Here is a 15,075-nt window from a genome sequence, read left to right as displayed (position 1 = left end):
ATTTTCAGCTTTATGGTCTCTAGGATCTTTATATGTCATCATTCTCCCATACCACTATCAAGGGTTGCCTAATCACAAGCAAAAATAAGAGTATACCTGAGTGAAAATCAATAAACGTTGTTATTTAGAAATTATCTGCACTGCCATACAGTTTGTAATCGCCAAGACACTAACCTCACGGACATTCGCAGACATCCGCATCCGAGCAGGGCTCTACTTATAAAATCATCATTTGTTAATACTTGTTCATATTATTGCAAAACTGTCTCTCATTGACAAGTTTACGCAGTAATACCAACATAAATGGTCCGTTATTGTACATTATAAATTTTCCAGCTAACTCATTCCTGGTTGCCAGCGTTTCTCCCCCGTGTGCTATGCTGGGCTCATCAGTTGATACATAGCACACCTATCAAGGCGCATGGCCAGTGCATACCGTGGAGGCCACTGCGTAGGCTACTTGGAGCCACCGGCAGTGCCAATGCACTATGAGAGACTTTGTCTCATTACCAAAAAAATTGATGCCTGCTTGGCCATCAGATGATATAGATGTTGATTCCCATAGGGAACCTGAAATATACGAGGCGTGTTTTTAAAGTAAGGTCCATTTGAAAACAAGTACACAACGAAAGGTTATTTCAGAAAAGTAAATTTATTTTCAGAAAGTACATACTTCACTCTAATTTTTGACATAGTTGCCAAGTTTGTTCAAACACTTATCATACCTTGTAACCAATTTTAAAGTACCCTTTTCATAGAAACTTGCCGCCTGCTCCGAAAACCAAGAATTCACTGCCGTTTTCACGTCGTCGTCATCATTGTAATGGTTGCCACTGAGGTGATGTTTGAGGTGGAGGAACAGATGATAATCGCTCGGTGCAAGATCAGGACTGTAGGGTGGGTAGTCTAAAACTTCCCAGCCAAAACTGTCCAATAAATCGCGGGTCTGACCTGCAGTGCGAGGTCTTGCATCGTCATGGAGAAGGACAATTCCCTTTGTCAGCATGCCACGTCTTTTGTTTTGAATCGCTCTGCGTAGTTTTCTCAAGGTTTGGCAGTATGGTCCTGCATTGATAGTGGTTCCTTGTTGCATGAAGTCGACCAACAAAACGCCATGCCTATCCCAAAACACCGACGCCATGATTTTGCGTTGGGACAGAGTCTATTTGGCCTTCACCTTTACAGGCGAGTGTGTGTCTCTCCATTCCATGCTCTGTTGCTTCAATTCAGGTGTGATATGCAAAACCCATGTTTCATCTCCAGTTATGATCTGACTCAAGAAGCAGTCACCTTCTTCATTATAACGAGTCAAGAACTTCATCGAACACTCGAATCTTTGGTTTTTGTGATCCTCTGTTAGGAGTTTCGGGACCCAACGGGAGCACAGTTTCCTAAACTTTAGGTGTTCAGAAACAATGGTATAAAGCACTGATCTCGACACGTCAGGAAATTCGTCTGAGATACCTGTTATTGTGAAGTGCCTGTTCTCACGAATCTTCGCTTCAACTGAAGCCACGAAATCGTCTGTAATCAAAGAAGGGCGACCGGAGCGGTCCTCATCATGGATGTTGTCACGACCATCTTTGAAGTGTCGTACCCACTTACGCACTTTTCTTACACTCATAACAGTATTACCGTACACTTTGCAAATCTGTCAATGAATTTCTGCAGCAGACAGGTTCCTTGCTGACAAAAACCGTATTACTGACCGAACCTCACACGTGGCGGGTGAGTTGATAGTCTTAAACATTTTGAAAGCACAGAACAGAACCGTACAGGTTAGCTACAGAGCTGAAACTAAGCAAAGTTGTTCCCGAGGCATGCCGGTACACGACGTACGTGCTCATTGCGATATGCGCACGAACTACTAGTGTCTACAACAAAACGGACCTTACTTAAAAAACACGCTTTGTATTTCCGAATGAGTAAATTTATAATACTAGTCCGTTATTGGACATTATAAATTTTCCAGCTAACTCATTCCTGGTAGCCAGCGTTTCGCTCGCGTGTGTTATGCTGGGCTCATCAGTTGGTACATAGCACACCTACCAAGATGCATGGCCACTGCATACCGTAGAGGCCACTACGTAGGCTACTTGGAGCCACCAGCAGTGCCAGTGCACTGTGAGAGACTTTGTCTCATTACAAAAAAGTTGATGCCTGCTTGGCCATCAGATGATGGTTAATTTCGCTGGCACGGGGGCTGGGTGTATGTGTCATCTTCATCATCATTTCATCCTCAACATGACGCGTAGGTCACCTACGGGAGTCAGATCAGAAGACCTGCACCTGGCAGCTGAACCTGTCCTCAGACACTCCCAGCTCTAAAAGCCATACGCCATTTCATTTCATTACCATCTGACAAGTAGTTTTCGCTGTACATATTTTTAAGTGAGCGGTTCCTAGAGAAGAAGGCAAAAACAAGGACAGTATTTACTACAACCATAAATAAAAAATATTTAATGAACTTCAAAAACAATTTGTCTTGTATGCCCTAATGCAGAATTAAACAGGGGAAATATTGGTATAACTAATTTTGCAATAGGCCTATTGGTTCACTGGTAATTAAAGCCTGACTTGAGTATCCATAATAAAATATCTGGCTAATTCTATTATTACTCAACATATGGTACTTAAATATGTTGTAATGTGTAGAAAATTACTATCAATAGACACATCATCTTGTGGATGTTGAAACATATATTAATGTTCTTCATCGATTTTCAAGTCATTTCTGTGTCCAAATGCCATTTTTTTATTACTGTGAATGAAGTTTATATAATAATAACTTTTTATATAATAATAATTTATTATCTTCCAGTCCTTCTGACTTGGAGGCAGATGATGAAGATAACCAAGAGTTTGATAGTCTTAACCAATCAGACTCCACTGTCAGCAGCCTTGTCCATCCTACTGAACCTCCTTGCCGACCACGCCCTGGAACACCCACTGGTGATAATCCTGAAGAAGTAAGTTGCCAAATCCATATTTGTGAGGCACATGTATTGAAATATGGGTTTAATCTTGAAAAGATTGTGTTTTGTAATATTTAAAGACTTTTTTTCCACTTATTTTTATTTTATGTGACACTAATAAAGAAATAAAAGTTCATCAAATAAGTTGACGAAATGGAGTAAGGCTTGTTGAACTATGCAAGGCTTTTAATCTTACACTGATGTCTACCTACTTTAAAAAACTGAGTAGAAAACAAAAGACCCCATTCCCCAAACCCACACCTCGAGGAATTCCACTTTAACCACATAGCTATCTTCACCAAGAGCAAAAAGGAGATCCAAAATGTCAAGGTGAAAAAAGGAGCCAACGTTGAGGATGATCATTACTTCACAACCATAAAAATGAGATTCATCCTTCAAAATAGACGCAACAAGAGAACAAACAGGATAACTAAATTTGATGTTGAAATGTTAAAAATACAACCCGGAAGTAAACCAGTATTGAAAGAGAAGTTAGAAAATAACAGTGCAAAGAACTGGGAGGATCTGAGAATTAAAATAACTAAAGCTGCACAGGAAGAAGGAAAAGAAGCATAGATGGTGGAATGAAGAATGTGAAGTAGCCATAAATGAGAGACTCACAGTCTGGAGAAGGTGGCATTCCTCTAAAACTGATGAGAATTTTCAGATTTTTAAGACAGTGTGGAAACAAACTTCTAAATCTATACAAAATGTGAAGACAAAATATGAAAGAAGTAGACTCTTGCAAATTGAAGATTTCACTAAACATGTTACAAGAACTTTTTACAAAATATTCAAAGAGGAAACAACAAAGAATCAACCACCCGGTCTAGGTTTTAAAGTTGAGAGTGGAAAAATTGGACTAAACAACAAAGTCAATTCCAAAATGTTGGCACGTTATTTTGAAAAACTACCAAACTGCAAAAAATCTGAAGAAAGATTAGAATTCAATCAACCACAAATGAAAACTAAACCTTGGGTCCCACCACATGAGAAAAAAATATGACATAATCGAGAGTTTGAGAAACAGTAAGGCTGCAGGGGAAGATTTGATTGTTGCAGAATTGTGGAGAGAGGCAGGCAGTCAAGCAAGACAGGAGCTGACGAACCTAATACAAGTAATTTGGCAAAGTGAAAACTGTGACAAAACAGATGTGAACAATTACAGAGGAATCTCCCTTGTAGCAGTTTCATATAAAATACTGTCAAAAGCTCTTCGTAATAGAATTAAACCATTAATGGACAAGCGAATCGGAGAATATCAAGGTGGGTGACAGATCAAGTGCAGAACAGATTCTGAACTGGAAAGAAATACTCGAAAAAAGGGGATTTCATCATAAGATTAGTTTCAAAGCACAAAGAGGTTGGTATAAACTGTTTGGCCTTTGCTGATGACAGCAATCCTCTCTGGAAGTATAGACTCCCTTAGAACAAATTAACCTTCTGAAACAAATAGCAGGAAAAGTCTGACTTACTATATCTTTTAAGAAGGTTGAAATCATGACCAATATTAGAGATTCACCCACAGTGCTAGAAACAGAGTATGGGAAAAACAACATGGTTAATAAATTTAAATACCCAGGTGAAATAATTCAAATGAATGGACTCTATAAGGAAGCAAACAGATCAAGAGCAAGAAAACTGGAACTAGCATACAAACTGTCTAAAGATACCTACAATAACAAGAATCTTTTGCCAAGCAAGTTGGTCATGTGGTTAGGGTCACGTAGCTGAAAGCTTGCATTCGGGAGATAGTGGTTTCAAAACCCACTGATGCCAGCCCTGAAGATGATTTTCCATCTTTTTACCATTTTCACACCAAGCAAATGCATGGGCTGAACCTTAATTAAGGTCACAATTGCTTCCTTCCCACTCCCAGCCCTTTCCTATCCCATCGTCATTAAAACCTATCTGTATCTGTGCGACGTAAAGCAAAAGAGTAAAAAATAAAATTGTAAAGTATCTCCCGAGGAAACCTAAAAACAAACATTACAACACTGTAATCAAACCAGTCTCAATGCCACAGAATGCATAGAAGAGATAGAGAAAAGGGGAAGGAAAATATGGGGACCAAACAGAGAAAGGAGAATTTAGACATACGAGGAATAAAGATCTATATAAGGAAAAAAAAATGAAAGGATGTCAGATATGATCAGAAAGAGGAGAGAGCAATTTTTGGTCACATAATGATGGATAACAGCTGTTTGACAAAACAAGTGTTCAACCATGTTTACAAGAGAAAGAATGGCAACGAGTGGATCCAAGGAGTAAAGAAGATACGACAGAGATTGGAGTAACAGATGATATAATACAAAACAGAACAACTTTCAGAAGATAGATACAAAATACTAAGGGTTTCCAGGAGAAGGTTAAGGGCAATAACATCTGGACACAAGAAAGGAGGAAACAGCAAAGTGAAAGGATGACAAACTATTAGAAGTCACGTAAAATCTAAAAGAATGGAAAGTCTGTTACATCATTCAAACTCCTATAAAGTACTAGTTTACTTGTTTTCATTAACATCAAGAGGTCATAAGTCATTTGTGCATGGCTAGCCTAAGATTTGACTGGAGTGAATAGGAAAAATTCTAATAACAGACTAAAAGTCACTTCTAATCTCACTAGTAGAGTGTGACTTCTTATTGTGGTTTGAAAAATACTATTTTGTTGAGTAATAGAAAGCAACAAACAAGTGCAAATCAAGCCACATATAGGAGGATAGGAACATCAAAGAGAATACATAAGAAGATAATCACAGTGACAATGATGGGTGATTGTGGGAAGAGGGAGAAGTAGAAAGCAAAAGTACAAGGACAATCTCCTCACACTTCATACACTGCCATCTTCAAATAGATTGCCTCTCTCATCATCAGTTACAATTGTTTTACATCCATTTCTTCTTGGCCTCTGTTAAGCTTGTTTCTGCTCCTCATCTTGGCAGGTTTCAACACTCATTGAGGGGCTATCTTCACAGATCCTCAGAAAAATAAGAAAGCCAGATAAACACAGGAAGAGACAAAACATAAACATAATAATACAGATGGTAAAAGACTAGGAACACAGGATAAGTACAGAAAGAGAAAAGAAACCCGGCAGGTCAATGTAAGTTATGGAAAGGAGCAAATCAAACCATACTTCTGTGTTGATAATACCACACTCAGAAATGTGACAGATCTGTGACAAGTAACACATTCATAGGAGTCATTTTTTAGGATACCCAGCCTTAATGATAATGATTATAAGGTGTTACAGTGAATTAACTGTTTTGTAGATTTATGATTTTTTTGTGTGACAAAGATGTTGATTGCCATAGGAAACCTGAAATATTTATTCTGAATGAGTAAATTTATAATACCAATAAAGTTGGTCTGTTATTGGACATCATAAAATTTCCAGCTGGGTCCAAAATGGAGAAAAAGAAATGTTCACATATTTGACACACCCACTTCTTCGAACACCCATCACACAGTTTCGGATGCGTTTTGAAATAAAGATGTCAATTCCAGCTGGAAAATATATAATTTCCAATAACGGACCAACTATATTGGTATTATATATTTTTTGTGTTGTACAGTCAATCTTGAAAGTAGTATACAGGAGAAAATAAGTAGAGGAGTAAAAATATATCCAAGAGAGAGAACAGTTATATCAGAAAGACACTAAGCCTTTTTATTTTTTTATTTTTTCTTCATGGCAATGATCCCATTGGCATCACCTGTAAATAATAGAAAAAAATGCTTTTAAGCGTGTCAAGGTAAGATGATATATAATTACCATATTTTCTCGCATAATTAGCGCCCTTGCATAATTTACGCACCACAATATTTGTTGTTCAAAGTGGAGAAAAAGATATGTTCACGTATTTGACGCACCCACTTCTTCAAACATCCACCACGCAGCTCCGGATGTGTTTTGAAATAAAGATGTCAGCTACTCGGGTAGCAACCTTCCTATTGCAAAACCGGGCGTTCCATATACCGGGCAACATGCTGTTATCAGCCGGTGGGAAATACCGCTGCACTAGTTCAGTGAGAGAATCAGTGCAGAAGTGAGTAGTAACGCTCTATTCCAGTCTGGTACAAACGTATTTTACGGGTGTTTCGGGTACAGGATATGCATTTTCTTTGATCTCAAAATTGTTTGTTAGTCCACATTGAGCAAGTATTCGAGTAATACTGCATCATATAATCTTGCGGTGATCAGTTACGCCGAAACATGCGGGAATAGGGCGGTGGGCCGCAAGAATTCAGTGTCCGAGTGCAACGTGTGCTACTGCGGTAACAGAAGTACAGAAGTACACTTCAAGCGAACAACAAGTCTCGCAAAGCGTATCACGAACCAAAAAGCGGCAAGTTTCTGAAAATAGGGGAGGATCTGCTTAAATATGCAATTTTGTTGCGCAATGTTGGATATGCCGTTTCTCACAAAATGCTGTATTTTAAAGGACGAGAAATAGCTGCTGCACGTGGAATCGGTGTCTCGGATTTGAAAGATAGCCAAGTCTTGATTGTTAATTTTATGAAGAGAAATGGACTTTCTCTTCTACGATGAACACCATTATGCTACAAAACGCTGAATGAAGACAAAAAGTGTAAACAAAGGCAAAAGTGGCAGATATACAGAGACAAAGAACTGAAGCTAAAACGATACATCTGGTGAAACATGAATTGGGTCAAGTTACAGTAAAGAGAGAGTAATGGCTCTAAATTCACAGACCAAACATAAGAAGGTCAGAGAACGTGGAATAAAACAAGACAGGTTAAGTTAATCATACAAGATGAGGAAACCTGGTTCCCCATTACGCTCTTTCAGCAGTAGATCAGCTACTTATAATAAACAACAAATCACCTTTCTCTAGAAAAGTGATCTTGTTTGGTGCAGACTTCCGACAGTGCCTGGCAGTAGTTCCTCTCTGTTACTGGACAGGTGTTATCCGATACCTGCCAAATATTCCGGCTTTTCCGTAAAATGTATGGATTTTGAGTGTGTTTTATGGTTTTATGTATGAACAACAGTACTGTACGTATCTTGAATATCCACACTTGTTTTCGCTTTCTACGGTCACATCGGATTTGTTTGACTTTCGATAGTAGCTGGTAATACGAGATGCAGTGTTTGAAATTTGAGTGGTAAATGTATTGATAATCACCTTATCGATTATCACTGTGCTTTTGTCGCCTGTTCAACCTCAACTGCTACTTCATTCACTGAGATGTACCCAAACAGAGAAGAGTAGCAAGCAGGCTGTGAATTTTTATAACGACTTTAGTAACTATGTCGTGCTTCGAAGCAGCTGAAAGGCTTTGTGTGTGGGTGTGAGTAACATTGGTGGTAGTTCTGAAACTCGTGGAATTGTGTGATGAATTTGTAAATGATTTTGTATTAGTGGTGTTTGCAATGAGTTCAACTAAGAAACGATATTATCAGTCTTTTAGGGTGGCATATGCTGCTGAATTTCCTCGTTTTATATGATCATGCAAAGGCGAAACATTCACATGCAGTTTCATGTGCTCGTGTGATATAAACATTTCTCATGGAGGAAGAACAAAATTAGTAAATCACATTAAATCTATTAAGCACGTCTTCAATACAAAACTTAAGGATGGCAGTCATAAAATTAATTCGTTCTTTTACCTCTTCTGGAGCCGACCTTGATATAGTAAGAGCGAAATGCTTGTTCATTTCATTTTTAATTGAACATAATATCCCATTAGCTGCTGCCGATAATGCTGGTGCTCTGTTTAGAAAAATGTTTCCAGGTTCAGAAATGGCAAAAAAATATGGCTGCAGTCGTATGAAGACCACACACGTTTTGAAAGAAATTGCTACTATTCAAGAAGTGAACTCGTTGGTTACATGCAACATGAACCATTTTCTTTAGCTACAGATGGGAGCAATAATAGTAATGCTAAGCTTTACCCTATTGTCGTCACCTGTTTTGTGGCAAAACAGGAAAAGATAGTTAGCTCAGTGTTGTCTGTCCCAGCCTTGGTGGGTGATTCAACGGGACGTAATATTGGTAATTTGGTAATTTCACAGTTAGTGTTACAAAATACCAATTCAGTATTGTGTAGCGTTCTGTTCTGACAGTGCTCCAGTCATGATTGGAAAGAAGAATGGAGATGCTGCTATTTTAAGGGAAGCACACTCACCTGATTAACTTGGCTGCTGAGAAAGGTGCAAGCAGTTTGTCTGTTGAAGTTGATGAACTATTAGTCGACATATATTAGAAAAGAGTTGTAAGTGGAAGGAACACCTTTAAAAATTCCAAAGGCTTCACAACAAGGAAACGAAGAAGATACTGAAACATCTTTGCACAAAATGGCTATCATTAGAAAGATGTCTGCAAAGGCTGTTAGAGCCATGGGATCCACTACAGTGCACTCACGATAATTCGCGGTAGTTAATGCACGCAGTTCCGCAAATTATTCGTAGTCATATTTAAGCCTGGTAAAAACAAAACCATAGGTTAAAATAATGAAATGTGTTTTATGAACAAGCAGAAAATAATTATAACACTTCACATTGTATTGTAAGACACACTAGAGAAAAATTACAAAATGCCATGTGGTTTATGCCAACATTCGTATCTAATGAAATTCGTATCTAACGAAAAAAATGTCATCACTTTTTGTTTCTTAGATGCTTGTTCATTTTTTCTAATTTTGGATCATACATTTCTCAAGAAAATAATATCTGAAAATGAAAATTCATCTCTATTTTCTATGTAGGAGATACGTGTGTCTCTATAGACACTAGCTTGGCTGTGGGGAAACTTTTGGGAGTTTCCGTTGCATCACTCCCGCACTCGATATCAACTGAATCTCCGTCTTCCTCACCAACCGTCAAATTCCGTACAATATCCTCCTCACTTTCATGTCTGAAACCATAATCATCCTTATCGACGTCTAACCACTCAATAATGTCACTTTCTTCTGCATCTTGGCATTTATCCAGGTTTTTCAGTAATGATATCATCGTAGCGAGACTACATTGCCCGTTCAAAATATCAGCACTGAAGCCGGCAAATGCTTGCTCTTCACCTAGAACAGATTTCTGTGATCGTGTGAGCGTTTGTCCCATGACTTATTGACTCCATGAAGAGCATCAAACAAACTGAAGTCCTTCCAAAATGTTGGAATATCGATGCCTTCCTCAACCAGTTGCTGTAACAGAGATGACCTGTAGTTCTTCTTTAAAGCAGCAATAACGCCTTGATTCATAGGTTGGAGAATAGAAGTTACATTAGGGGTAAGGTATTTCACGTAAATATCACCTTCTTTAAGTTCACTTTCATGTGGATGAGAAAGCGCATTGTCAATGAAGAGCTCTGCTTTGATTAGCAGTGACTGCTTAATTAGGTAGGCCGTTACTTGTTTCACAAAATGATTGTGAAACCAGTCCTTTAATATCTGTGTGTCCATCCACGCTGCCTTTTGATGGTAGTAGTGCAAAGGTACATTCTCTCGTTTAGAACAATGGGGTTTTCTGGATTTCCCTATCACATACAATTTTAATTTATGATCACCACTTGTGTTAGCACACACCATAATGGTTATTCTTTGCTTGGATGTTTGGGGCTTTGGGCTTGCTGTTCTTGTTTTATCACTAATGTTCGTCACGGTAAACATTTCCAATACAACCCCGTTTCGTCTGCATTGTAAAGTTGTCTAAGGTCAAGCTGTTCTTTTTCAATGAATGATTGAAATTCCTGTGTGAACTTTTCAGCAGCACCCGTGTCTGCGCTGAGACGCTCTCCGTGAATAGCAATTTCTCGTATTCCATAGCATTTCTTAAACCGCGTAAGCCAGCCAGAAGATGCTTTAAAATCGCCTTCTGAGCCAAGAGCATTGTGAAAATGTTTTGCTTGCTCAGCACACATTGGGCTGGACACAGGAATACCTTCCGCTCATTTTTGATTAAACCACCGCATCATGGCTTCGTCTAGATTTGCATAGTCTGATGTCCTCATTGATTTCCAGGACGATGAATGATCAAAATTAGCAGAAAATTTTATGAGGGTTTCCTTTTGCTTCTTCATGTCTCTCACTGTTGTTTCACCCACACCAAATTCGCAGGCTAACTTTGATGACGCCTCGCCTTTCTCCAGTCTTTCTATAATTTTCACCGAGCTCGATAGCTGCAGTCGCTTAAGTGCGGCCAGTATCCAGTAATCGGGAGATAGTGGGTTCGAGTCCCACTGTCGGCAGCCCTGAAGATGGTTTTCCGTGGTTTCCCATTTTCACACCAGGCAAATGCTGGGGCTGTACCTTAATTAAGGCCACGGCCGCTTCCTTCCAATTCCTAGACCTTTCCTATCCCATCGTCGCCATAAGACATATCTGTGTCGGTGCGACGTAAAGCAAATAGCAAATAAATAAATCTATAATTTTCAGTTTTTCACTGACGGTTAACCTTTTATATGTCATTTTTCAACGACTCTCATTGAAAACTCTTACTACTGACTTATTCGAAACTTCGAAAAGACTTCCGCACTCCGTTCACACTTCTCAAGTACTGTACAGTAGCCTACAATACACACTCTGCCGGCGCACCTACCCTTCACTTGGCTTACAGTTCAGCGACCTTCGTCTGTGGGGAAAGGGAGGGTAAATTCCAAGTGCATTCTTCTTTCGTTGTCTATGTTTCCAAGATTACGGTAATCTGTGCTGTTCTAAGTTCCCATGGAGGGAATTAGATATTTTTCACCAATAGAGCATGTCAAAAACAGATCAGATGAAAGGCTTTTCAGGCGTTTGCTCTATTAACCAGCGTTTCATCTTAGGTCTGACACTAGACTCATCAGAGTGGGATGTGTCAGACCCTACCCACTGATGCTGGGGTGTATGCAGGTGAACTTATCAGAAGCCCTTATAAGAGGCACAGTCTGATAACTGCATATGGGAGATAAATCTCCACATGGAATTATTGCCTGCCTACCAATTCCGAATGGAAAATTCCATGTTCCCATGGAGGGAATTAGATATTTTTCACCAATAGAGCATGTCAAAAACAGATCACATGTAAGGCTTTTCAGGTGTGGAGATTTATCTCCCGTATGCAGTTATCAGACTGTGCCTCTTATAAGGGCTTCTGATAAGTTCACCTGCCTACACCCCAGCATCGGTGGGTAGGGTCCGACACATCCCACTCTGATGAATCTAGTGTCAGACCTAAGATGAAACGCTGGTTAATAGAGCAAATGCCTGAAAAGCCTTACATCTGATCTGTTTTTAATCTGTCCTGTGCCACGTGCAACAACATGCTCGAATGTTTCCAAGTTTGCAGCATTCTGGCAGCAGTGTGCATATAGGCCTACTGCTACATCATAGAGAAACGAAGTCCAGTCTCCTCAAATATCAATGATTTCGTCTCCATGCATCGCATTAAAATTCTTTTAAACTAGGCAGAGATAATTTTTCTCAGCATGATGATTAGTGGGTGTAAGAAAGAATATTTTTAAAAATAACTCTCCGAGACCCACAAATTAACCGCACACAAATTATCGGGAATGCACTGTACTTGGTTTCTTTAAAGAGCTTGTTAATGCTCTCTCCATCAGCTACTAGCTTAACATCACTTACGATCCCAAAAGCCGAGCCTGGCAGTTCCAAAGACCATGAAAAGAGGATAGCTACTTTGTTGACAGAATTGGTCGCTCCCAAAAGTTATGCATGTGTCTCAAATTCTAACACTCCTGTGCTAAAGAATAAGAACATTATTGAAAATCGTGAATCATGAAGAATTTTTTTTGTGGTTCTGTCATCAGGCTTAAATAAGGTATACTGTGCCTTCCAGTATGCTGTCATTCCTTTAGTCGAGAATCTCAGTTTTACACTTCAGAGTGCTTACTCTCACATTCATAAACTACTAGAACTAATGACAAACCTGTTAAGGCAACTGCTTGCTAGATTTGTTAAACAAAAAGTGATCAAAAGTTCCCTTTTATTAAAAGTTCCATACCATTGTATTGAGAATCAGAGAGACAATGATGAACTAGTCATTGGCGTTGAGACAATGAACTTGGTGAAGACACTTGATGATAGAGATAAATCAACATGTACTTCTGGGGGATGGTGGGTGGGTCCCTGGATGTTGCAGTGAACACATCTCTCCCTGGCAAGGTATTTCACGTAAGATTTGTAACATATCAAACCTCTATAATGTTATAAAACTTGCGTTGTGCATACTGAATTTCTGCCAAACATTTTTTTCATTTGCGAGGGGTTACTTCTGCACAGCATGTGATTATAATATTAACAAGTTCCCTCTCAGTAATAAAGTACTGAAACGTGCAAAGGTTGCAGATGTTTCAAAAATTGAAGATGCCCAGTTTTCTTCTGTACAGTTCTTTATAGAAAGATTTCCATCATTGCTGCTGAGGAAGGACAGTGAGTTGGTTGAGGATGCAATGAATGTGCTTCAGAACCAATTTGTAGCTCTTCAGATTGATAACTGTGCTACTGTTGAGGAGTGTGAGAATCTGACAGATGATACCAAACGTGCTCACTTGATGAACATTGGTGAAGCTGATGGTGTTCCTAAGTATAATAGGGTATCCAGGCAATGCTTTCAGTTCTGACTACCGCACAGCAGTGTTGAGTGTGAACGTGTGTTCAGCTTGGTGAAAAAGAACCAAAAACCGTTTAGGTCCTCAATGTCAAATGAAATTCTGGATTCCATTTCTGTCTTGAAAACCAGAAGTACTGGTCCATGTTACTCGAGTAGTTTTCCTCCAAATTTGCGAAGAAAGCAACTCATCTCCATCTGTCCTCTCCAACCTGCATACTGTGAACTTGACAGAATTTTATAAACAAGTGTACATGTTTAGTTTAATCTTGACGGTGACATTCACATTGTGACCCGCAAGTTTAAAGTGCAGTAAAACACTGTTTGTGAACTGTTCCCAGTGTTAAGTGAAAACAGATTAGCACTCATCAGATGTAACTTTGTGTAAGTATTTAATTTCAGGGGTGATCATAACATGTACTGTATGTATTTGACTTGTATTAGTATTGTTTGTAATCTCCCCCCTAGCCGTCCTTTTTCACTATGTCTCAAGACTTTGCAACGCATGCACGTGTTGTTAAAATTTTCCGCTTTAGGATCTTCTGGATTTATCTTTTTGAAAGTTGGCAGGTATGTTATCCAGTCAAGTTTTAAATACACTAGAGTCCTGTTAATCCGAAAGTCCGGTTAATCCGAACTGAAATATTCAATTTTTTTAAAAAAATTATCCTTATTGAATTGAAAGAACATATTATTGAATGAAGATTTACTTGCATTTTATTAGTCATATTTTATTAGAATAAATATAAACATAATTACACATCATAAACCATCAAACACTGGTCGTTTATCTTTACAAAGTCTGTTAGTTTCTTTTGCCATCGTGATTGGAACCTGCTCGAAGATGCAGTGTTAAACCAGCATCTCATAAACATCACATCAGTGGGCGTAGCAGCGGAGTGTTGCTCGACGTAGCGTACGGCAAGTTCTAAGGCGGCCACGGCATCTGAATGTGACGCTAGTTGTTCATTGTGTTCTTCTTCATCGTCAGTCTGTTCCTCATCAACTCCAGATTCTTTCTCCACCATAGCTACAATTTCTTTGTCTGTTTGTAATTGATGACAGTCAGCTTCCATCCACTCACTAATGTGATTTTCATTGGCTTCCTCACACCCAGGAAGTTGTTGAACGATTTCAAGGAGATTGACATTTGCAGACATTTCCGCTGGACTCTCGATGAATGCAAGACTCGGCCACAATTTCTTCCACGTTTTCCTCATGAACTGCTCACTGACACTCTCCTATGTCTCTGCTGCCCAGTAAACCACGTCCTTTACATTCACGTTCTTCAGTTTTTGAAGAATAGTAAGTGAACTGTCATTCTAAATTACTTACCGGAGAAGTTTCCGTTTATACACAAGTTTTACATTTTGTAGAACGCCCTGGTCCATTGGCTGCAATATGGATGTAACATTAGGAGGCAAGAAAATAGCTCTTATTTCACCACAAGTTAATTTACTCCACTGCTGAGTGCGATGAAGCATTGTCAATTAAGATCAATGCCCAAGAAGGCAAACCACTTTTTGCACTA

The 15,075-nt window shown here is 39.1% G+C and overlaps 1 protein-coding gene across 5 annotated transcripts in view; it reads left to right on the top strand.

The window, feature by feature from the left end:
- LOC136866267 (PRKC apoptosis WT1 regulator protein) overlaps positions 1-15,075 on the top strand; it is a 303,714-nt gene that overhangs the window by 265,006 nt on the left and 23,633 nt on the right. For all 5 annotated transcript variants that reach the window (XM_067143078.2, XM_067143081.2, XM_067143080.2 and 2 more), the window contains one exon: positions 2,822-2,969. In XM_067143078.2, coding sequence (XP_066999179.1) covers positions 2,822-2,969 — 148 coding nt within the window. The remainder of the gene's footprint in view (positions 1-2,821; positions 2,970-15,075) is intronic.

This window comes from Anabrus simplex, chromosome 3 (genome assembly GCF_040414725.1).
Source record: "Anabrus simplex isolate iqAnaSimp1 chromosome 3, ASM4041472v1, whole genome shotgun sequence".
Taxonomy (NCBI): Eukaryota; Metazoa; Arthropoda; class Insecta; order Orthoptera; family Tettigoniidae; genus Anabrus; species Anabrus simplex.
This window is presented reverse-complemented; position numbering and strand designations above follow the sequence as displayed.